Source organism: Danio rerio, chromosome 5 (assembly GCF_049306965.1).
Source record: "Danio rerio strain Tuebingen ecotype United States chromosome 5, GRCz12tu, whole genome shotgun sequence".
NCBI lineage: Eukaryota > Metazoa > Chordata > Actinopteri > Cypriniformes > Danionidae > Danio > Danio rerio.
The window spans coordinates 9,994,953-10,017,759 of NC_133180.1; the positions used below are offsets into that span (position 1 = coordinate 9,994,953).

General features: G+C 37.4%; 1 protein-coding gene across 6 annotated transcripts in view; it reads left to right on the plus strand.

Annotated features, from left to right (window-relative positions):
- Positions 1 to 22,807, plus strand: part of shoc1 (shortage in chiasmata 1) — a 55,620-nt gene that overhangs the window by 8,679 nt on the left and 24,134 nt on the right. For 4 of the 6 annotated variants that reach the window (XM_068221401.2, XM_021476345.3, XM_073951960.1 and 1 more), the window contains exons 5-17: positions 128 to 287; positions 407 to 512; positions 594 to 738; positions 4,177 to 4,272; positions 4,347 to 4,479; positions 6,885 to 6,979; positions 7,140 to 7,391; positions 8,353 to 8,382; positions 9,632 to 10,150; positions 12,772 to 12,939; positions 17,487 to 17,657; positions 17,806 to 17,901; positions 20,808 to 20,983. In XM_068221401.2, coding sequence (XP_068077502.2) covers positions 128 to 287; positions 407 to 512; positions 594 to 738; positions 4,177 to 4,272; positions 4,347 to 4,479; positions 6,885 to 6,979; positions 7,140 to 7,391; positions 8,353 to 8,382; positions 9,632 to 10,150; positions 12,772 to 12,939; positions 17,487 to 17,657; positions 17,806 to 17,901; positions 20,808 to 20,983 — 2,147 coding nt within the window. The remainder of the gene's footprint in view (positions 1 to 127; positions 288 to 406; positions 513 to 593; positions 739 to 4,176; positions 4,273 to 4,346; positions 4,480 to 6,884; positions 6,980 to 7,139; positions 7,392 to 8,352; positions 8,383 to 9,631; positions 10,151 to 12,771; positions 12,940 to 17,486; positions 17,658 to 17,805; positions 17,902 to 20,807; positions 20,984 to 22,807) is intronic. The other 2 variants (XM_073951957.1, XM_073951958.1) reach the window with 1 other exon arrangement.

Here is a 22,807-nt window from a genome sequence, read left to right on the forward strand (position 1 = left end):
TTGCTTTTTAAGAGCCATCTTTATACCATCAGTACTTACACCTTGTAGTCTGAATACTACCTTCTGATGGGCTCTTATTGGGAAATCTAGATGATAATCTTTCATTGCCTTGTGTTTTAAATCTCAGATCTCAGTCTGCCAGAGGAGGTGATATTCGGTGAGAATCTGCAGTGCTTCAAAAGCCATCTGCCTTTATTTCAAGCCATGCTTCAGAGGCTGATGATCATGACGGTCTCGGATCCTGTTCTCAATTCAACAGTGAAGGATTTAGAAAGGATTGTTTTCGGGTACAAAATATATTTGCCTCATCCATAAAGAAGTGTCAAAAACAGCTGGAGAGGATACCTTGAAATAGTGGATCAATAGCCTTTCATGTTTTCAACCCAGATGTATTTCCTTCTTTTAGACATTGTGCTTCATACGACACAGTTTTAGACCAGGTAAAGCATGCCACGTTAGCAGAAGGAAGTGTTACAGAAGACTTCAAACAAGAGGCAGTGCTGAATGAAGAGGTAATCGACTAAACTGAATCACGTTAAAGAAATATGTGTGCTCTTAGCAGTATAAATAAAATGTTATTGATTTCTCAACAGACACTGATGTTGCCTGTTGAAGTTCATATGGATTCCTCTCAAAGACAAGCAGCCAGTTATTCCTTTGCTGAGATTCAGGATTCTCTAAATGTCAGCCCGGAATCAATCGAAGAGCATTTGCCCTTAAAAGATCTTCTTAAAGAAGGTAAAACATAATCTTTTTATATATATATTTAGGAATTCATATTTAGAAATATGAAGAGATGTTTATGCCACACATTGTCAGTATTTACTTTTACTCCACTTGGTCCAAGTTTTGTTCTAAGTTTTTTCTTCAGTTAAATACAAACAAATATATTTTGAAAAAGCTGTTAGTATTAGTATTAGTTTTGATCATTTTCTGTTTAAGGGGAAACAGTCATTGCATTGAATAGCAATATAACAAAAACAAAGCAGAACATTTTTAAATTTAAAGAAAAATGCCTGGATGAAGTTGAAATAAAACATTACGAAATGGAAATAATTATAGAAATGTTTAAATAAGACGGCTGCATTACCAGTTATATTTTGATTCTGGACCACAAAACTAGTCATAAGGGTCAATTAAAATTTATTCAGCTGAATAGTGCTCTTACTGATGAGCGTTTGACTGTATGGTCAAAAACTAGCCTACAGTGCCATCGTCTGTTAAAAACTAGCCTACAGTGCTGTCTGCTGTTAAAAACTAGCCTACAGTGCTGTCTGCTGTTAAATACTAGCCTAGAGTGCCACCTGGTGTTGAAAAAACTAGCCTAAGGTGCTTTCTGGTGTTAAAAACTAACCTAGACTGTCATGTGCTGTTAAAAACGAACCTATAGTGATATTTAGTGTTAAAAATTAACCTATAGCGCCATCTGCAGTTAAAAACTAGCTTAGAGCACTGTCTGCAGTTAAAAACTAGCCTGGAGTGCCGTCTGCTGTTAATAACAAGCCTAGAGCGATGTCAGCAGTTAAAAACTAGCCTAGAGCGCCATCTGCTGTTAATAACTAGCCTAGAGCACCATCTGCTGTTAAGAACTAGCCTAGAGCTCCATCTGCTGTTGAAAACTAGCCTAGAGCGTCATTCGGAGTGAAAAACTAGAGTGCCGTCTGTTATTAAAAACTAGCCTAGAACACCACCTAGTGTTAAAAACTAACTAAAGGTGCCATCTACTGTTAAAGCAAGCCTAGAGCACCATTCGCAGTAAAAACTAGACTAGCGCGGCACCTGGGGTAAAAATCTAGCCTAAGGTGCCGTCTGTTATTAAAAACTAGCCTAGAGCGCCACTTGGTGTTAAAACTAACCTAAGGTGGAATCTGCTGTTAAAAACTAGCATAGAGCGCTGTTCACAGTAAAAACTAGACTAGAGTGCCACCTGGTGTTAAAAAATAACCTAAGGTGCCGTCTGGTGTTGAAAACTAACCTAGACCGTGGTGTGCTGTTAAAAACTAACCTATAGCACCATCTGCAGTTAAAAACTAGCCTAGAGTGCAGTTAAAAACTAACCTTGAGCACTGTCTGCAATTAAAAACCAACCTAGAGCATTGCGTACTGTTTAAAACTAGCCTAGAGCGCCGTCTGCTGTAATAACTAGCCTAGCACGCCATCCACAGTTATTAACAGCTTCGTCTGCTGTTAATAACTAGCCTAGCGCATCGTCTGCTCTTTAAAAACTAGCCTAGAGTGCCATTCACAGTTAAAAACTAGCTTAGAGTGCCACCTGCTGTTAAAAACTAGCCTAGAGCGCTATCTGCAGTTAAAAACTAGCCTAGAGCAACATCTGCTGTTAAAAGCTAGCCTAGAGTGCAATCTGCTGTTAAAAACTAGCCCAGATTGCCGTCTGCAGTTAAATACTAGCCTAGAGAGCCATCCACAGTCAAAAACTAGCCTAGAGCACCATTTGCTGTTAAAACTAGCCTAGAGCAACATCTGCTGTTAAAAACTAGCCTAAAGTGCAATCTGCTGTTAAAGACAAGCCTAGATCGCCGTCTACAGTTAAATACTAGCCTAGAGCGCCATCCACAGTTAAAAACTAGCCTAGAGCACCATTTGCTGTTAAAACTAGCCTAGAGCAACATCTGCTGTTAAAAACCAGCCTAGAGCAACATCTGCTGTTAAAAGCTAGCCTAGAGCACCATTTGCTGTTAAAACTAGCCTAGAGCAACATCTGCTGTTAAAAACCAGCCTAGAGCAACATCTGCTGTTAAAAACCAGCCTAGAGCAACATCTGCTGTTAAAAGCTAGCCTAGAGCGCAATCTGCTGTTAAAAACTAGCCTAGGCCGTCGTCCGCAGTTCAATACTAGCCTAGAGCGCCATCCACAGTTAAAAAATAGCCTATAGTGCAGTCTGCTGTTAATAACTAGCCTAAAGCGACATCTGCTGTTATAAACTAGTCTAGAGTGCATCTGCTGAAGAAATAAGCTTTCTGTTGATGTTTGGTGTGTTGGAATAGGACAATATTTGGTAGAGATACAATTTTTTGAGAAACTGTAATCCGAGGGTTCAAAAAATCTGTAAAATATCACCCATAAAGTTGTCCAGATTAAGTTTTTAGCGATGCATATTGTCTGTCTAAAAAAGAATAATCATTATTTTATTTACTAATAGTTTCATGGAACAGGATCTTCACTTATTATTCTAATTAATTTTGACATCAATAAAAATTTATAATTTTGACCCATGCAATGTAGTTTTGGCAATTGCTAAAAACATTCCTGTTCAATGTAAGACGCTTTTGTGGTTTAGGGTCCCATATGAGCATGGGAAAATTAGCGTGATTGCCCTCCATTAAAAAAAAAAAAAAAAAAAAAGCATCTAAGCATCTTCCAAGCAAACAGTAGCTGCGTCCCAAATGGTACACTATACACTATGCACTCATGCACTATGTACTTATGCACTTACACACTCAACAGGATAGTATATGTATGTAGTGTCGTCCCAAATGGCACACTAATGTTTTTTTACTAAGCGGAAATTCAAACCGTTTCCCTGATGACGTTTGACGGTTGCCAGATCAGTGAAATAAACGACAGAATTATCAAATAATACCTGCCGTGAGTATAACCGCATTCACCATCGGGAGGTGCTATAATCACTCTTGTAGGAGAATTTTGCTTTCACCATCCAAAATAAATAAAGTTATCCAACATGTGCATCCGATCGCTCCGCCCCTTTCGCTACGTAAGCAAACCTGCGGTCTTTGAGTGCGTGAAGTGTCCATCATTACACACTTCATTTTAGCGGCTGAATGAGTGCATCATCCGGGTAATTAAAGTGCACTTATTATTTTTAGAGTTTTCAGTGTGAACGCACTACTTACACTATTTATACTACAAAAGGGCGTAGAATAGTGCATAAGTATGCGATTTGGGACGCAGGGAGTGATATATTGATATATTAGGTTTCAAATTTTAAACAATCAAATGCACTGCTCAAACACTAACAACTGTCAAACTAGCTGATTAAATGCCAATGCACAAGAAATGTCCCAGTAAAGTGCAAATTCAATGAGCTTATATATTGTGTTATCTAATGCACTCAGAATCAGACATAAGTTTGACCCCATTTTGAGAGGCCATTGTATTTTATTTAAATGCCGATTTTAATTATATGTTTCATAATAGTCACCTGCACTGATAAATGCAAGGCTGAATTGGAGGTCTTGCAAATGCCTGAAAGCAGCTTTGCAAACATGACCTTTAAGGAGCCAAAATCTCCAGGTATTTGAATAGACATTTCATATTGAATCGCGAGGATTTGCAGATTGCTCTTCTAATCTTCAGTTTCTTTCCAGCAGCTTCAAAGTCTTACGCAGAGATGGAATTAGACCTGCCGCTTTCACCATGTAATCTTGCTCTGTGTCTACCTGACCTGTTTGTATCCAGCAGAGAGCTGTCAGCTGAAATACTCTCGCCAGTTTATAAGCAGTGAGTTTGTGCTTTTGTGATAAGACTGTGAATATTTGTTGCAGTTAACATGATTGAGGATATTCTAGAACAGGGTTGTTTCCATTTGTACTTGTGCACCTAAGTAAAACAGGATGCCAAAGACAACCATTTGTTCGCTAGAATGTGGATAGTTTGTTTGCATGTGAAGTCATTGCTGTGGTGTGAAATTCGGGTGGAGGACAGGACGTGATTATATATAGAAATCACAAGTAGAACTTCAAAATGTTCATTCTTCGCACTTTTTATGGTTTAAAAAAAATCTAAACCAATGTACGATTTTCATGGCATTTGTTTTTCGCTGCTCTCTAATATACTGTATATACACTCACTGGCCACTTTATTAGGTACACCTTACTAGTACCGGGTTGGACTTCCTTTTGCTTTCAGAACTGCCTTAATCCTTTGTGGCATAGATTTAACAAGGTACTGGAAATATTCCTCAGAGATTTTGGTCCATATTGAGATAATTGCATCGCGCAGTTTCTGCAGATATGTCAGCGGCACGTTCATGATGCGAATCTCCTGATCCACCACATTCCAAATGTGCTCTATTGGATTGAGTTCTGGTGACTGTGGAGGCCATTTGAGTAGAGTGAACTCATTGTCATGTTCAAGAAACCAGTCTTGGATGCTTGGCTCATTAACCTGCTGAAAGTAGCCATCAGAAGAACTGGTGGTCATAAACGGATGGAGATGGAATAGCCGCTCACTGGAAATTTTTCCTTTTTAGAACAATCTCTGCAAACCCTAGAGATGGTTGTGTGTGAAAATCCTAGTAGATCAGCAGTTTCTGAAATACTCAGACCAGCCTGTCTGGCAGCAACAACCATGCCACGTTCAAAGTCACTTAAATCACCTTTCCTCCCCATTCTGATGCTCGGTTTGAACTGCAGCAGATCGTCTTGACCATGTCTACATGCCTAAATACATTGAGTTGCTCATGTGGTTGGCTGATTAGAAATTTGCATGAACGAGCAGTTGGACAGGTGTATATAATAAAAGTGGCCAGTAAGTGTATATATATATATTTATATATATATATATATATATATATATATATATATATATATATATATATATATATATATATATATATGTATGTATATAGTACAGTGTTGGGTAATTTCATGAATTGTTATTTTACCAAAGCAACTATACCATTACCACAACAGATGAATTCAAGTACTTTACTTAAGTATGGTTTAAAAACACTATAGTGTTTTTCTATAAATTATTATTGTATTATTTTCCTGTAGGTAGGTGCTTCATGATGACAGGCAAATATTTAAGTTCCACAGAAAACTTGCTCCTCTACATTATATAAGGATCATGTCCAATAAATGTGATTACTTTCTGTTTGTATTTCTTTTGAAATGTGGTCTAAAGCAGGGGTTCCCAAACTTTTCAGCCTGCGACCCCCAAAATGACAATGCCAGTGACTCGTGAGCCCCAACATTCTCTGAGGTGGTGGTTATAAATACAGACACCTTGTATGCAATGACGCACACACACACACCAATAGACCCAAGTCTATTCTTTGTTTTTTTTTAATGTATGTCAGTGCTGTAAATGGGCTAGAAAGTTTAACCTGGTATTATAAAATCAGTCTGCTGCATCTGACGGTATTGCTGTGTCTTTAGTTTAATGTAATTACCCGAGAAGTCGCAAAACTCGCAATCCAATAGAACTAGTAACTATAAGCTACTATAGTTACCAAATTGGTTTTAGTAACTATAAACAACAATTTTTTTTTCTCTTTAGTAGTTTATTGATAAAATACAGTAAGTCTTAAGGTTTAATAAAAATAAATTGATTTTTGAAAATCACCAGGCGACCCCCCTTCATTGTCCCGCGACCCCTCGGGGGGTCCTTACCCCCAATTTGAGAACCTCTGCTCTAAAGCACAACAATACAGACTTTGCTCCATATTTTGCATTCAGTTTTTTACTTCATGTTCCTGCCCTTCACCTGAATTTTGCCGATGACCAGAATCACATGATTGCAATATTAATTTTCAATGCATGTTGACTTTACTGTATGAGCATCAAACTTCGGTAGCCTACTGTTTAATAATAGTAATAATTTGGAAATATCGAAAGTACTTAAAATAATAATAAGGTAACACTTTATTTTGATGGTCCAGACTGTCTACTTAATAGCTGTTGATACTGCTCTTTCAGCAGACATTTAACTGACTATAATAAACTTTGCAAGTACATGTCAACTTACACTAACCCTAACCCCAACCTAACAGTCTACTTATAATCTAATGAGAATTAGTTTCAATGTAACTTATGTTCAACAAACGGACCATCAAAAAAAGTGTGACCAATAATAATAATACATATGACAAAGAAAATAATATGGATCTCATTGTTTTCTAGCCATTTCTTGTCAGAGAACGATTGTGAAAAGATGGAAAAAGTTGTTTGGAAGGCAGAAAAACAACACCAGGATGTGGCTCGATTTTTATTTGCTGGTAATGTGGATATGTAAATGTAAAAAGTGCTGGGTTTTTACAGGAAACATTCAATTAATCATATGTATACTATCTTTGCCATGTTGGTTTATTGTCAAAATATTGCAGGCTAGACAAACCTTTAAAATAGTGTGCCTAAAGTCCATAATGATGTGTTCAGAACCACAGGTAGGGAAGCCATTCGTCCAAATTCAGCCGCTTCCAGAGCTTCTCACACTACTGAATGTGGAGATGGAAACTGTTGCAGAACTCAAAGACAGTATAGTAAAATTACAGTTCACCAACATTACACCAGTTAAACCTGAAAACCTCTCAAAAAATACTGAGATGTCCAAAAATGAATGCAAAAGCACTGTTGGAGCGTCATGCATGGATGAAAGATTCTCAACGTTGCCTATTGTGAAAATAGATGGTAAGATTGTTAACTATGCATTTAATGTATGTCAAAGTCTATTTTAAAGGGTCGTAAAACCCATGACAACATTTTAAAATAGATTTTTACAAATGTATGTGTGTTGAACATGATTTAAGATAATGTTAACTTTAATTGTAGGGAACAGTTGACGTTTCTGATTTCATGGTAACACTTTACAATAAGGTTCCATTAGTTAATGTTAGTTATTGTATTTACCATCATCAACAAACAATGAACAATACATTTATTACGTTAGAGACCCTGTATTTATTATTCTTTGTTAACGTACAGTTGTTCATTGTCCTTGTTAGCTCACAGTGCTTTAGGTAATGTTAACAAGCACACCTTTGTATTTATATTAATAATGCATTAGTAAATGTTGAACTATGATAAATAAATGGCATACAAATGTTGTTCGTTCTTAGTTAATGTTAGTAAATACATTAACTAACATTACTAGAACCTTATTGTAAAGTGTGACCAATTTCCATGTTTAAAATCTATATTGGGGCAGCATCACTTTCTACCCCAATTTAAAGGAATAGTTCCCCCCAAAATAAATCTCTGTTATTATTTTTTCACTCTTTCTCAAAGCCTATTTAAGTTTTTTTCTTCTGTTGAGCACAAAAGAAGAAATTTTGAAGAACGCTGGCTGATGGAACCTTTTTTTTTTCTAATATGGAAGTCAGTGGGAACCGTCAACTAGTTTATATCAAAAGATCTTTTGTGTTCAGTAGAAGAAAGAAACTCAAAGGGTTAACACCACATGAAGAATAATACATTTTGATTGTTTAAATTTTTTGGGTGAACTATTCTTTTAAGTTGTGGTAGATTAACTGTAAGAGGAAGGTTTCATGACCCTTTAAAAGACAGAATGGAATAATACCCTCTTTTTGTGTTTTATATTCTCTTTACGGGTTTTAATGAAAATAGTATTTCTTCTGATATGTTTTTGCAGAGATGCTGTGCAAGCGTTCTTTAAATGCTAGTAAGCTTTTCAAGTTTCTCTCATCAGATCTGCTTTTTAACCCTTGTGTGCCGTTGGGGATGTTTTCATCCACTCTGGGGTGATTTTAAGTCTTAATTTGGCCACAGCTTTCTCTGTGTTTCAGCAAATGAAAGGATTTTTGATGTTTTTGATGTAATTTTGACACATTTTGAAAAGATGCTTCGAAAATATTCAGAAATTAAACAATACACTCTGGGCAAATTGACTACCCCTTCGATATGTTTGTGACTGTTTTTGCCCCTTTGACTTCCATTATGAAATTTTATCTATGCGACTTTAAAATATATTTGGGAGCATTTGTGCGAGTGCATAAAATTGTTGCTGTGCGACCAGTTTTTAGTGCAAAATGTTCACCGCAGATTTAGTAGACATTGACACAGAATAAATCTTTGCACCTGAAACGACAAATGCAGCACTCAGGAATAGTTTAAAACAGTTGACATGTCAACTTGCTGCAGTAAACAATAAGCCCCCAATGCTTACCCCGCCTTTAAAGTCTTCTTATTTGCCCACTGCTCTAGAACAGAACGCGAATGGATTGGTTAATATCAGCTGTCAATCACTCAGTTCAAATGGCAGGGAGCTACAGCCGCCAAAATGTAAAGGTCTTGATACGTGAGAATGAAAATAACACTGACAGATTGTGTTTTAGAAACTACCCAAAGTTACAAATAATGTAGTGAATGTTAATCCACCATTTACACTACACCAGTGGGATAAAGTCCGCTATGAAAACGACTAAAGCCATTTATTAAGATGACGTATGCAAATAATAAGTTATATGTCAATATCATCTGTGCAAAATTGGACACCACCTGTGAGAACATCACAGGTATTATCGTTAACTCATTCACATCAAGCAGTGTGTGTAGGGCCGGTGAGTGCATGCAATAAATCTGTTAATAACAAACTTGTAGTAACGGTGCTTATAATTTTTGGTAGGTGCGACTAAATGATGGCTGGTGCGACTACATTTTTAAAGTTAGGAGCACCGGTGCTACCAAGTGAAAAGGTTCATTTCGAGCCCTGCATAGTAAGTGTATTTACGCACACACTGTAATTTGCTGTTTTACTCCATAGAACTCCATATAAGCTAATAATGGAAGTCAATGGGGCAAAAACAACCACTGACTTTACATGAGGCTACACAAGGGTTAAGAAAATATTCCTTTAATCTTAACCCAGGAAACAAGAGCGATATACAAAACGTCTAATTCTGATTTCTTAGCACTACCAACTTCAGGCTGTCCCACTGCAGTTCACCCTAAACCTTTGCAGTCAGCTGTACCCGCACAGGTGAAGAGAGGGACGACTGTGAAGTTTTTTATAAAAGAGTGCATCCCTCATAAAGGAGACAGGCCTACAGCGACCGCAACTGAAGGGAAAAAAGACTGTAAAGGTCCTCCAGAACAATGCTCCAGGATGCAGGCAAATTCCAGCACATGTCTTTCAGAAGAGCTGCCTGGTTTTTCTAAAGTGATTCCAATGTCTAAATCATCTCCGTTAAGGCACAGAGACAAAAATTCTGAAGTGATATCCACTATACACAAACTTCTTAAACAGGCAGAACAGAGACGAGAAAATAATGTCTCTAAATCATCTCCGTTATGTAACGGTTTGAGAGGCAATAATGGAGATGATTCAGTAGTTCAGTTTTGTGAAGACCCCTTCTCGTGTTTTGTGAGGATAAGAGCAAAGCAGAAATATCCAGTGCAGAAACCTCAACTAAGCAGTCCAGCATCTGCAGGTAGAGTGAAACCAGGACTTTTAATAATGGGGTATATGCACAGCTAGTGTTTTTTAGCCACAGATAAACTTCCAGTGAAAGGTTGACGTGACTTCAGTTTTATAAGGTTCCTTTTACAGCATCAATGTTGAAATGTAATTAAAAATATGGCCAGTTAAGTGGACGTAAACATTCATTTATATGTTCAGGCATAAAACAAGATGAAAGACTATCAGGAACAGCAGGCAAGTGCTGAAAATCCATTGAAAGTACTGTGGTAAAATAAATGTTCATATTTTAAAGTCATGGTGTGGAAAAATTAAAATTTTATTTAGTGGTTCAGGTCCGGTCTAAGACCACCTTTATATCATATCTCAGTCGTTGAAGATCGCTGATTTTAAATCATACAGATGTGGCTACTGAGAATGTGCGAGTGAATAAACGTGACCACACGCAGTGCTGCAGTACTGCGCGGCACAGCACAAAATGGTCTAACACAAGAAAGACATGACCAGCAAGGGGCAGTTATGTAACATAGTGAACATACTGAACTGATATACTTTAGCAGTCAGAGCATGTGAGTGGAGCTGAGCGGTGTGACACTGCGCTAAGCATTCAGCTTCATGGTCGTGCTCTCCACTCTGTATCTTAGGCCGTTTACACTGCCAGTTAAATGTGACCCAATACAAGATCAGATCTGTTATATGACAGTGTAAACACGAAAAGATGCATGCATTCGCATATAAATCGGATATAAATCGGATTTGTGACTATCATGTCACACTAGGCAGATCGGATTTATTGAGGCATTCCGTTTTGTACGTCATTAAACTTGCGGCATTGTGATACACCTCCGCGGTTTAATAATGTAGATAGAAGAGTGTATGTGGAGACCCCGACGCGGTAAACAACAACAACAGAGGAAACATGGAGGGGGAAAAGCGTCAGTCGCCACATTTTGCTCCCACCAGACCAGAGATCTCTCTCGTACCTACAAATTCCTCTGAATGGTGGAGGACACCATATATAAATATAGGCGCAAGCTGCAATGCCTGACTTTTTCCTCCTCCTTTGCCTCTGCCTCAAAATCATTTTAAAGTTGGGAAAACTTCACAATTTCTTCCATCGTGGCTAATGTGGCACAGATTCTCGAACCAGTTTAAACGCATACGTGACATCGTAATTGTATGGCAAGTGTGAACACATGAATCGGATATGGGTCACAATTAAACGAACGTGTAAAACAAATAAAAAAATCTGAAAAAAAAAAAGACCTGACAGTGTAAACGGGGCCTTAAATGCAGCGATAACGGTATGACAGTTTTCTGGAAGCGATTGTGTAATGTTTCGGGTTTGACAACATAGGTTGGATCCAAATTGCAGCTTTTATTAGAGAATCATCAGCCAGGCAAGGTTCACACAGGGATAAACTGTAACATGTAGATACAGGGTTCATACGATCATGGAAAACCTGGAAAAGTCATGGAATTTTAACATGGCATTTTCCAGGGCTGGAAAAGTTTTGGAAAATCTGAAAAAACCATAAAGTTATGGAAAACAGATATCTGTATACTTAAATATAGGTTATTTACTTCTTTTCTCTCCTTGGCCAATCACATACTCTCACATTATTAGTGCGATGTAAGCATTATCTAAATCAAGTTTACATAGATATAAATATAAATTGAAACTTAATAGATTGTTGCGTGTTTTACGATATGCTGTTATACAATTGAACATGCATTGTTTTTCTTTTACCATGCATATGTAGACATTGCATGAAACATTAGGTCATTAAAACTTACTTGAAAGTCTTGGAAAATTCATGAAAAAGTCGTGGAATTTTAGTAGTAAACGTGTATCAACCCTGTAGATAATCCTAAAGAGTAGTGGGAAAAAAGCGATAGGTTGTGGCAGGCGGCAAAACAAACATAAACAATGAAACAAACAAGGGTCAAATACACGGCTGGACTAGACATGAAAGGCTTATGTAATGCTCACTACAGTGGAAACAAGAAGAAAAAAGTGGGTGTGGGTGTGGGTGTATGTGTGGTGTCCATATAGTCCATGAAATTAGTCCTAAATAACTTCTGCTGTGTTTTCGTAATCAAGAGGTGATCTGGAAACTGGTGAGTGAGTGAAGTGCATGATGGGATATGTAGTTCAGTTCAGTGGCAGATGTGTAGTTCGGGTGAATGATAGATAGTGTTCTTGAGCTATCTGCAAAAGCTAGATCACTGGGGATCATAACAGATTGAGCTGGCTGACTTAAAATGAAAAGTCCCTGTGCATATACCTCATTGTGTGTGAAATTATTATGTAACTCTATATATTGCTTTCTAAACAAATATATGATGTTGATGCTGGAATTTGTGCTAATTTATAGCTGTAGCACAGATTTCTGAATGTTTAATTATTATCTATTTTTTTAGATTGCATTTATTATCCTGAAGGTTATCTTGATTATATTGTCATGTATTCATAAGTATATAAGTATATAATGTATTTTTGTAAATGTAAATATATATTATAAAAAAGCATGACACATAATTTAGGGTTGCAAAGTCTCCATTATGTAATCTGTCATAACAAAGGCACAAATTTAATAAAAAAATTTATGGTTAATGTGTTATATATTTCAGAAGAAAACTTGAGTCGGACTTGCACAGGAAAAGTCTTGCCAGAGGACCGAATACACACAGTGATTCAAGTCTCAGAAACTGAGAGGAGTGTTGCTGCAACTGAGACAGTCTTTCCACTTGTTGAGAAACAAGCACCGATCAGAAAGACTGTATGTGTACCAGCCACAGGTATCAGCAATCCTTAAAGGGGTAGTTAAAAATGTACTGTTAATTTACTCATCCTCAGGCCAATGAAGATGCAGGGGACTTTCTTTTCTTCCACAGAATATTTAAGAAGATGCTGTATTAGCTGAATATGTGGTCTTTGGTGATCCATATAATCAAGTCAATGATCACTCATTCTTGTGATTAAAACTAGACATACAAACCAAATCAAATCAGGCCCAAATTAACCCTTGTGCCTCCTTTTAAAGCAAAATGATAGGTCTGTAGTAAATTTAGCATTATTTACAATATTATTAGCTTTAATCCACAGCCTGTGCAAGCAGTTCGCAGCCCAGTACTGGAAAACACTAGGGGTGTAACGATACACTCAGCTCACGATACAATGTGTATCACGATATAATGTTCACGATTCGATATGTATCACAATATTTGGAATAAACATTGAAAATTAAACTGAAATGCAAATTTTATTAAAAAAATTTTTATTACCAAGTAAACTTTTTTTATACATTTCTTTTGTTTCAACTTGTTAAACTGAACCTTCTTTAAGAAAATAAATTAAACAGGACTGTCTCTGGAAAATAAAACAATTTAAAAACTTCTTATAAAATATTATTGAAATGATTCAACTCAATTAAATTTAACAGTAAGAGCTTAAGCCTTTGCTTGGTCACTTGGTTTTTTTGTGTGTGCAAAAAATAAAATAAAATTTCTACATTTCCAGGTAATCAGCAGTTCTTTAAAATAATCCTGAACTTATGTGTGTCTGTCTGAGAGGTTTTTATGGATGGCTGTCTTCATGTTGGGCATGATGAGTGACAGGGTGGCCGTCTTTTCATTACACAGGACAGTCGTGGCTCTTTTCAGCGGTTTAGGCAGGTTTACTATTTCTTCGGCGTCGCTGATGTCGGCGCTATCAAGTGTATCATGTTGACGTGCATTTTTGTGTACCTCTGTACTCAAAAGAGTTCATGCTCATCGTAATCATAACACTCTAAAATGCGATATGATTATTTAAATAATGTGCACGCTTTCGGTTTCATTTCCACTGCTGTTCATACTTCCCACGCGGCTCCTGAATGATGACTCTGTTCCACAAACTGAATGTGATTTACTACTTTATTACCTATTAGTCACAACCTGCAGGTTCTGTTCACTGAAGCACGTGCGCGCATCTATCATAGTCCGCCCTCTGTAGTAACAGCTCACGGTCAGCTCACGTCATGTGTGATTTGCGGCCGCCAATACATCATTATATGAAGACAGAATGATATTTTAGGGTGAATTGTACCTTATAAATACAGTATGTGACTCTTTCAACACCATTAGGAGGTATCCATGTCGCTGTGCAAAGTATATAAATCACTGTGAAGACTAAAACTTAGGCTATGTTTGTCCCAGTATGCGTGTCAAAAAGCGTACGAGTCTAAAGCAATGACTGTACAACCGAAATGTTGCCAGACGTCTGATTTTGAGAGGATGGGCCATCCTCTATTTCAACTCCACTCATCTTGGTCTGCTAATATTACTGCTGCTGCAATCTGAACTCACGTGCGACAGCAGGTGGAACGTAGCTCACGTGCAAACAGCTCAACTAATAAGAGAAAACGGACGTCATATCGTAATCAAATCGTCATAACGCCACGATGCATATCGAGACATTTTTGCTTCGCAATATATCGTACAATGATAAATCGTTACACCCCTGGAAAACACCCATACACTCTCATATTCACACACACACACTCATACACTATGGCCAATTTAGTTAATCCAATTCACTTATAGTGCATGTCTTTGGACTTGTGAATGAAACCAGAGCTCCTGTAGGAAACCCACGCCAACATGGGGAGAACATACAGACTCTATACAGAAATGCCAACTGGCCCAGCCGGGGCTCAAACATTTTTGCTGTAGGGGACAGTGCTGGCCACTGAGCCACCGTGTCACCTTAACAATAATAATATTGTAAATAAGTTTCAATTTCTTGCACAAACTGATCATTTCACTTCACAACATGAATCATCAAGAGCAACAGAGATTGATTTGGACGTGTCTGTATGTTTACTTTTAATCTAAAAAACCTTTAAAAAAATTTGATTGTACTTTTATTTACTTTAATGTTCTACTAAAGAAAAAAGACGTCACCTACATCTTCGGTGGCCTGAGGGTGAGTAAATTAAAGGTGCAGTATTTAGAATTGACATTTAGTGATTGAATTAGGTATTACAGTCCAAATTCAAAACATTAGAGATCCTGTAAATCTTTACCTCCGGCGATGACTTAAGCAAACGCTGGTTGCCAGATTGACGACACAAACCGCAGTGAGTGTGCCTGACGTTCTACACTCTTGAGCTGCTCAGTTAATAATAACAGAGTATTTTTTATATTATTTGTAAATTAAAAACCACCTTAGTGTAGATTTTTATTACTCTGAATTAGTTTCTTATTGTGGACATCTGCAAATGGCCTCCGAACCCACAGACATTCAAGATAGACAGACATTTTGACATGGAGTGCACATTTTTAAAGTATAATAACTAGGGATGTAACGGTATCAGAATTTCACAGTACGATAATACCTCGGTATGAATGGCACGGTATGGTATTTATTGAATAATTTACAGGAAAAACAAAACTAATGAAAAGACTCGAAAAAAGTGCCAAAAGTGTTTATTTACCTTAGCACAGAACATATTAATGACATACAAATTAGCCATCTATCTGTAAGTTTCGAAACAGAAACTTCAATTTTTCAATTTTAATAACAAAAAACTATTAAACCAAATAAAAAAATAAAGTTTCAATTTAGAATTGTTGAAAACTCATCACATTCAACATTTAATCACAAACTCACTTAGATAAAGATGGGTTTTTAAAAGAAAATTATCGCATAACTATAATCTGGTAAAAGCTGGGATCTCTGGGCATGTCCCCTGCAACAGAAAAAAAAACCCTCTTATTTGGGACTGAGGTTTCTGGGACAGAGAGATATGATTTAGCCAAGGTTGACAGCAGTGGGTAATGTTGTGCATTGTCTTTCCACCACTTGAGAGGACAGGCCATGAGTGAGATAGAGGTCTCTTTGCGGTACAAGTCAATGTCTGCATCAATCTAACAAGTGTGCTGTGTTCTGCAGTCCCCATGACTGTTTTAGGGTGCTTTCACACCTGTGAATCGATTCAGTTGTTCCGAAACAGAGATTAAAATTGTTACATTGTTGCTCTTTACTCTTGGAGCGGTTCGCTTTCACACTGCAAAGTTTCTAATCGGACCAAAAGAGCTAAAACAAGTCACGTGCGAGTAAACTCTCCTTACATTGGTCAGAGTGTCAGGGTTTATTTTGCAGCTTTCCGCTCAGCTGTCAGGAGACGTGGTGGTTTGGTGGTGATTGACAGGGTGATTGACAGCGCATGACGTGTCTGAGGAGAGACACGGTGGGGAGGGGTGAGAAGGGTGCGCGAGGGTGCGCGACGATGCCTATTTGAGGACTGGGAGAGAGACGCGAGATTACCGGGAGATCATCACTCGTTTGCGGGCATCCGGAGACTCGCGAAACTTCCCGCCATACTCATAATTCTCTCTTCATATAGCCGTAAGCCTATTACATATCCATAAAACACTGTGATATAACCGCGCTCGGATCGGATAGCTTTCTCACTGCAATCGAACCGCTCCAGGGTTCGTTTCAATCGAGCCGAGACCACCTCATTTAAGCGATCTCGGAGTGATTACTTTGGCGCGGAACAGAGCGCGATTGCCCTGTTCACATATGCCAATCGAACCGCGCTAACTGGGCAAACGAGATACGTTCCGAAACAAAAGTGTAGGTGTGAAAGCACCCTTAGCCGTATTCCCCGACTTATATTTCACCACAGTCTGGCAGTGCCTGCATACCGTTTTTTTCTTTGTCTGTCACCTTTTCTCTTTTTTCGTATCTTTTTAGAGAGAAACCGAAATGCTTTCACACATCCGATTTAAAACCCGCTTTAGGTTCGATCATTTCCAGCTCTTTTTCTTCCCCGCTACTAGCAACACACTTCATTTCCGCATTACTGGATCTGTAGCGACAACAGACCGCAAAGGATGATGGCCACGCCTAGGCTGATGGGAATTGTAGTTCCCGCTACCTTCCGTTCCCTTCATTCGCCTAAGCAAACTTTTCTCAGAAATACAGTTTTATTGAGTCATGCGACTACGGTAATATTGAAAAAAATTACTATTGCGGTATGACGGTATTTAAAATATTGTTACATCCCTAATAATAGCTGACTTTAGCATTGTTTCTCAGATAACAAGAATGTTCACTTTACATGTATCTTGAATATCTGCAAACATATTATGGTATTTTTTTGCTTAAGAAGAGTCAAAAACGTTTGTACAGTATCTTTATTTGTAAATAAAAACAATTGTTTGTGATCACTTTATTGTGATAGTATTTGGATAAGTTTATGATTAACAAATTGTTGTAAGCACAAAATTAATGACTTTTTCTATATTTCAACTCATTCATTTTTGATTTGTTTGTATTTCTGTGGTTATTCCCATAGAAAGTCAAAGAAATGCATATATGGAGCTTCATACAATGGCTTTACCTTTGATGAGGAAAAGGCAGGACTTGGGAATCTCTGCGTTCAACAACCAAGACTTTAGCACTTTGTCTTCCGAACTCACACGATTCCTCCTAAAGCAGCAAGAGAAGATGCTTCAGACAGCACAGGGTTAGAGGAAACACTTTCTCAGACATTACAAAAATGCTCGATTTCTGTAGCGGTTCAGTGCCACTACACTATTAACATCTCACTCAATAATGTGAAATAACCAAAGATTACTACATGCATCATACATTTGTATTATGTAATGTGGCAGGTGGGGACGGCGTGTTTAATGAGATGGCACTTCTACATATTCTGATCACTCTGAAGGAACTCATCCTGCTCAGATCTGACCTCAGCACAGCCACTGGTAAATATGAGAAATGATTGGATGCTGCTCTGAGGAACATTCTGTCGTGTAGGCACTGTTAGAGAACTTCAAAAAAAGGTAATGATTCGCACTCAATTGCTTCGTACTGTTTTTATTTGTATTTTTCTTACATTTTATGGGTGATTAAAAGACAGACGTTTCGGCACAAAGCCTTCCTCCTGAGGAAGGCTTGGAGGAAGGCTTTGTGCCAAAACGTCTGTCTTTTAGTCACCCGTAAAATGTAAGAAAAATAAAAACAGTACGAAGCAATTGAGTGCGAATCATTACCTTGATTTGAATAATAGCATTGATAAGATTGACGCAGTAAACCAAAGAAGTAACTAAAAAAAACGCAAGCGCGCAGGGCAAACTTCAGTAACTCTACACAAGTGTTAGAGAACTTCAAAAAAGTAATTAACTACTACTTGCATTATTAAAATTTTATTTTAATTACTTCTCTTTATTAAGAAATGCTCAGTGTGGAATGTAATTACTCAGCATAATACTACTACGTGTAGTAAAACAGTAAAAGCTATCAAATTATTGTGGATTGCTTAGCTCACAAAATCAGGTCAATGTTCGAAATGTCACATTTATTAAAGAGATTCACCCAATGTAAATATAAATTCTGTAATATTTTACTCATCTTCCACTTGTTTTAAACCTGTTGAAGCTTTATACGTCTATTGAACGAAAAAGAAGATATTTTGAAGAATGCTGAATTTCGGCACCCATTGACTTTCACAGTATCTTTTTCTCCCTGCTATAGATATCAATGGTAACCAGTTTCCAACATTCTTAAAAATATATATTCTGTTGTTTTGTTAAAAAAACAAAAACAAAGGTTTAGAACCAATTGAGTAAATGGTGAGAAAATTGACATTTTTGGGTACTGTAGCTTTAAGACATTCTTGACATTCCGTATACATTTATAGAAATATCCAAATGTGATTATGTGAATCTTATGTGTTTTTAACAGTTTGCATGAAAGCGAAGTGCACACAATGAAAACTTTATATATCAGGAGTTTAAACTGACAAGACTTTAAAGAGCCCCTATTATACATTAAAAAGGGTCATATTTTGGTTTTAAGGGTCTCCAACAACAGGCTGATACGCATGTAAGGTCAAAAACACTTTCATGGTCTTATATATGCATTTATTTTTAATTATCCGAATGACAGGCGAAGCAGTGGCACAGTAGGTAGTGCTGTCGCCTGACAGCAAGAAGGTCGCTGGTTCGAGCCTCGGCTCAGTTGGCGTTTCTATGTGGAGTTTGCATGTGCTCTCTGCATTTGCGTGGCTTTCCTCCGGGTGCTCCGGTTTCCCTCACAGTCCAAAGACATGCAGTACAGGTGAATTGGGTAGGCTAAATTGTCCGTAGTGTATGAGTGTGTGAATGTTTGAGTGGATGTTTCCTAGAGATGGGTTGCACCTGGAAGGGCAGGGATAAGTTGGCGGTTTATTCCGCTGTGGCGACCCCGGATTAATAAAGAGACTAAGCCGACAAGAAAATGAATGAATAATTATCCCAACGACTCCTATATGATTCATTCAGCAAACACCTCCTTAGCGCGAAGCTAATGTGCACTGATTGGACCGATGATCCAGTCTGTTGTGAATGGTCGACAGTGTTCAGCATGAGACAGAGTGAAATGGCCACCACGGCTTATTAAAATTGTTGAGGTAGAATGCTTAGTGTATCTGTGAGCATACCTGCCAACACTCCTGTTTTTCCCGGGAGTCTCCCGTATTTCAGACCAATCTCCCTCCACCCTCCCCTTTTGTTATTTATCCCGGAAAACTCCCGTAATTTCAACAACCCAGCGACCCCCCCCCCCCCCCCCCCCCCAATCCACCCCCCATCTGTGAAAATCCCGGGTCGCCAACATTGGTATAGAATTGGATTGCAGCTGCCGTCCGAAACACGCTTCATAGTAGTTACTACATTACACAATACCCGGTTCTCAACAGTGTTTTTCAGAAACCTCACCCCCTAACCTAACCCCCCCACCCTGACCGCTGCACGTGTGTAGGAAAAGCTGATGGTGGCTATAGCAATGACAAACAGCAGTGAAACCCAAGCTAACAAACGCATTTAAATCCATAAACAAAGCGTCAGAAAAACAAAGGCTTTAATGCTGAGGTATTTATGTAAAAATAAACCTCATCCACTGACTCTCTGCTGTTTCATCTTTGGGTAGAGAAAGTAACACTAACTTTCCCCTCACACTTCCAATAATATCCAGTTGAGCACAGCGTCTTCACGACCTGATTCAACCGGGATCTGCTACAGTGTTTGTCTTCTTTTTTTTGCTACTGTTTGTGGGCGGGGCCGCAGGTTTAAATTTTCCCGGGGTTTGCAATTGGGCAACTATTGGGCGGAGCTTAAGTTTCGTATCAACGTCACATCGAAATGACTAAAGACTCATTATCAAGACGATTCATGAATTAATAGTTTTAAACACTGTGCATTAGATTTAAGCCTTAGCTGGATATTTCACTTCACTTAGAGCTGTGTTACTACATGGAAGGTCTCTTTCAAAAACCCATAATAAGGGCTCTTTAAAATCCATGCAAAATGCATATAGTGTGTTTGTTGTTTCTGGAATAACAGGCACAAGCTCTTCTTCTGGAAGGCTAATGCTGCAAACCGTTAGCTTTTTAAAATTTTGGATAAGAGGCTATGCTAAGACTGCATGAAATCTAAATTCACTTAGCTGATTTCACCAAATTTGAACTTTGGAATGAAGCTAAATTTGCACAAGCTTTTCTTCTCTCTTCCATTTATTTGCTTTTGAATGGAAATCAGTAGAATGACGAGTGAAATGCAGTCACACTTTAGGCAGAAATAGCTTCAACAAGCAATTGATCAAACTAATAATGGTAAAACCTGTCTTTAACAAGGTTACCTGGCTCAGGCTAAGGACTCCTGTACACTGAGCTGTTTGGATGAGCTGATGAGAAAGTTTGAAGTGCTGCAGTATTTGAGCCAAAAAAGGCAAGAGCCCAAACCTGAACTACTGGAGCTCCAGAAGCAGATCAACAAATGGATGAAGTCCCACGCTGACCACAATACTAGAGTGAGATTTAATCCTGAGTTCTCTGTTTAAACGAATGGGGTCAGATTAATTATCTGTAAATAATTAGCAAAATTAAGCTCAGATTGAAAATAATTATGATTAATATATTATTTATTTAATGCTTGGGTTCACGTGTGATCATGTGCATTGTGATATTTATGTGAAATGGCTTATCAGAAAACAATATTAATTAAAAACAATTTGACCAAAATTATGTTTAAAATATAAAAGGACAGTTTGATGACAATTAATAAGGTAAAACAATTCATTTTAGGGGGATTTCCTTAATGTCATTCTTGCATAAAGCAGTATAGTCTAGTGGGCCTTAGCTCTGTGATTGTTTATATCATTACTAGTTTTCTATATAAAGTTGAATATTTAAAATTAATCAAATGCATTCAGTATATTACATAAGCAATATATACTTATATACTATAAGCTATATTATGCCATGTTATGCATTTAAAATTGAACATGTTGTAATAATAAATCCATCTTTACCTATTGTATACAAACTATAGAAAACTACTGTATTTATTGTAACACTGAACCATGTAAACCGTATATAAAGCTATGGAAAAACAAAGCTGAACACAGTTAGATATTATAGAATTTATAAATTTGCGCTTTGAAGCAGGGTTTATTTTAAAAAAAGATATAAATGAAAATAAATTATTAATAAATAATAATATATTATAAAAATAATATTAAAAATACTTGCTTAATTATACTTTTAAAACAAAGCACACATAGTATGTCACCATGGAGCAAGAAACCTGTCTTAAGTTACATGTATATTTGTATGCATTATAGAAAAAAAAAGCATTGTATGACTGAAAAATAGCAGGTTTTATTACAAAAATCATTAAAATATTAAGTAAAGATCAGCTTCCATGACGACATTTTGTAAATATCTTACTCCGATTATAGTAGTGGTGTCACAGATCACATATCTCATGGTTCGGATCACACTACAGTTTTTGAGTCACGGATTGGACCATTTTTCAGATCAGCAAAAATAGGGAGGAGACGCATGTCATTTGCTTTCTATTTATACAAAAACATTACTGCAAAAACATCGGTTTTAACAAACAGAGCTTAGAAGCTGTTATTTGAATAAAAATGAAGAAAGAACCAGCTGAAAAAAAGGAAAATATTCAATAGGAAAATGTATCTTTGCTACTGTTGCTTATAATGCTAAATAAAGAAAACTAACATCTTGTACAACATATATTTATTTTCAATTAATGATTCAACAATTCACACATAAAACTTTGTTTCATGATCAGTGGATCATTTTTGAAAACCTATTCAGGGACATCATTTTTATGATTGTTTGTCGCCACCCATTGGTCACACAACGTAATTGCTTTCACCAGCGTCAAACAGTCACTAGTAAGTGTCAAGTTTAATTAAACTGGTATTTTAATCTTTACCATAGACATCAGTGTTTTTATCTGAACTATAAACTGTTCTCGTAGCACTTCTGTGTTATTTAATTGTTTGTAACGGAGTGAAAAAGTGTAAAAAAGAAAATAAATCCCTCTCGATCAAACAGATTCGAATGCAGCACTTCTAACGAATAACAAACGTACAGTATGCAAATCAATATAATTTCTGATTCATGTTGCACGAGTTTGAATTGAGATCCCGATTTTTAAAAATGTTTTGTTGCAGCTTTACACTGAATGCGTTAATACAGGCTAAACCAGGGGTCGGCAACCCGCGGCTCTAGAGCCGCATGCGGCTCTTTAGCGCTGCCCTAGTGGCTCCCTGGAACTTTTTCAAAAAATGTTTGAAAATGGAAAACGATGAGGGAGGTAA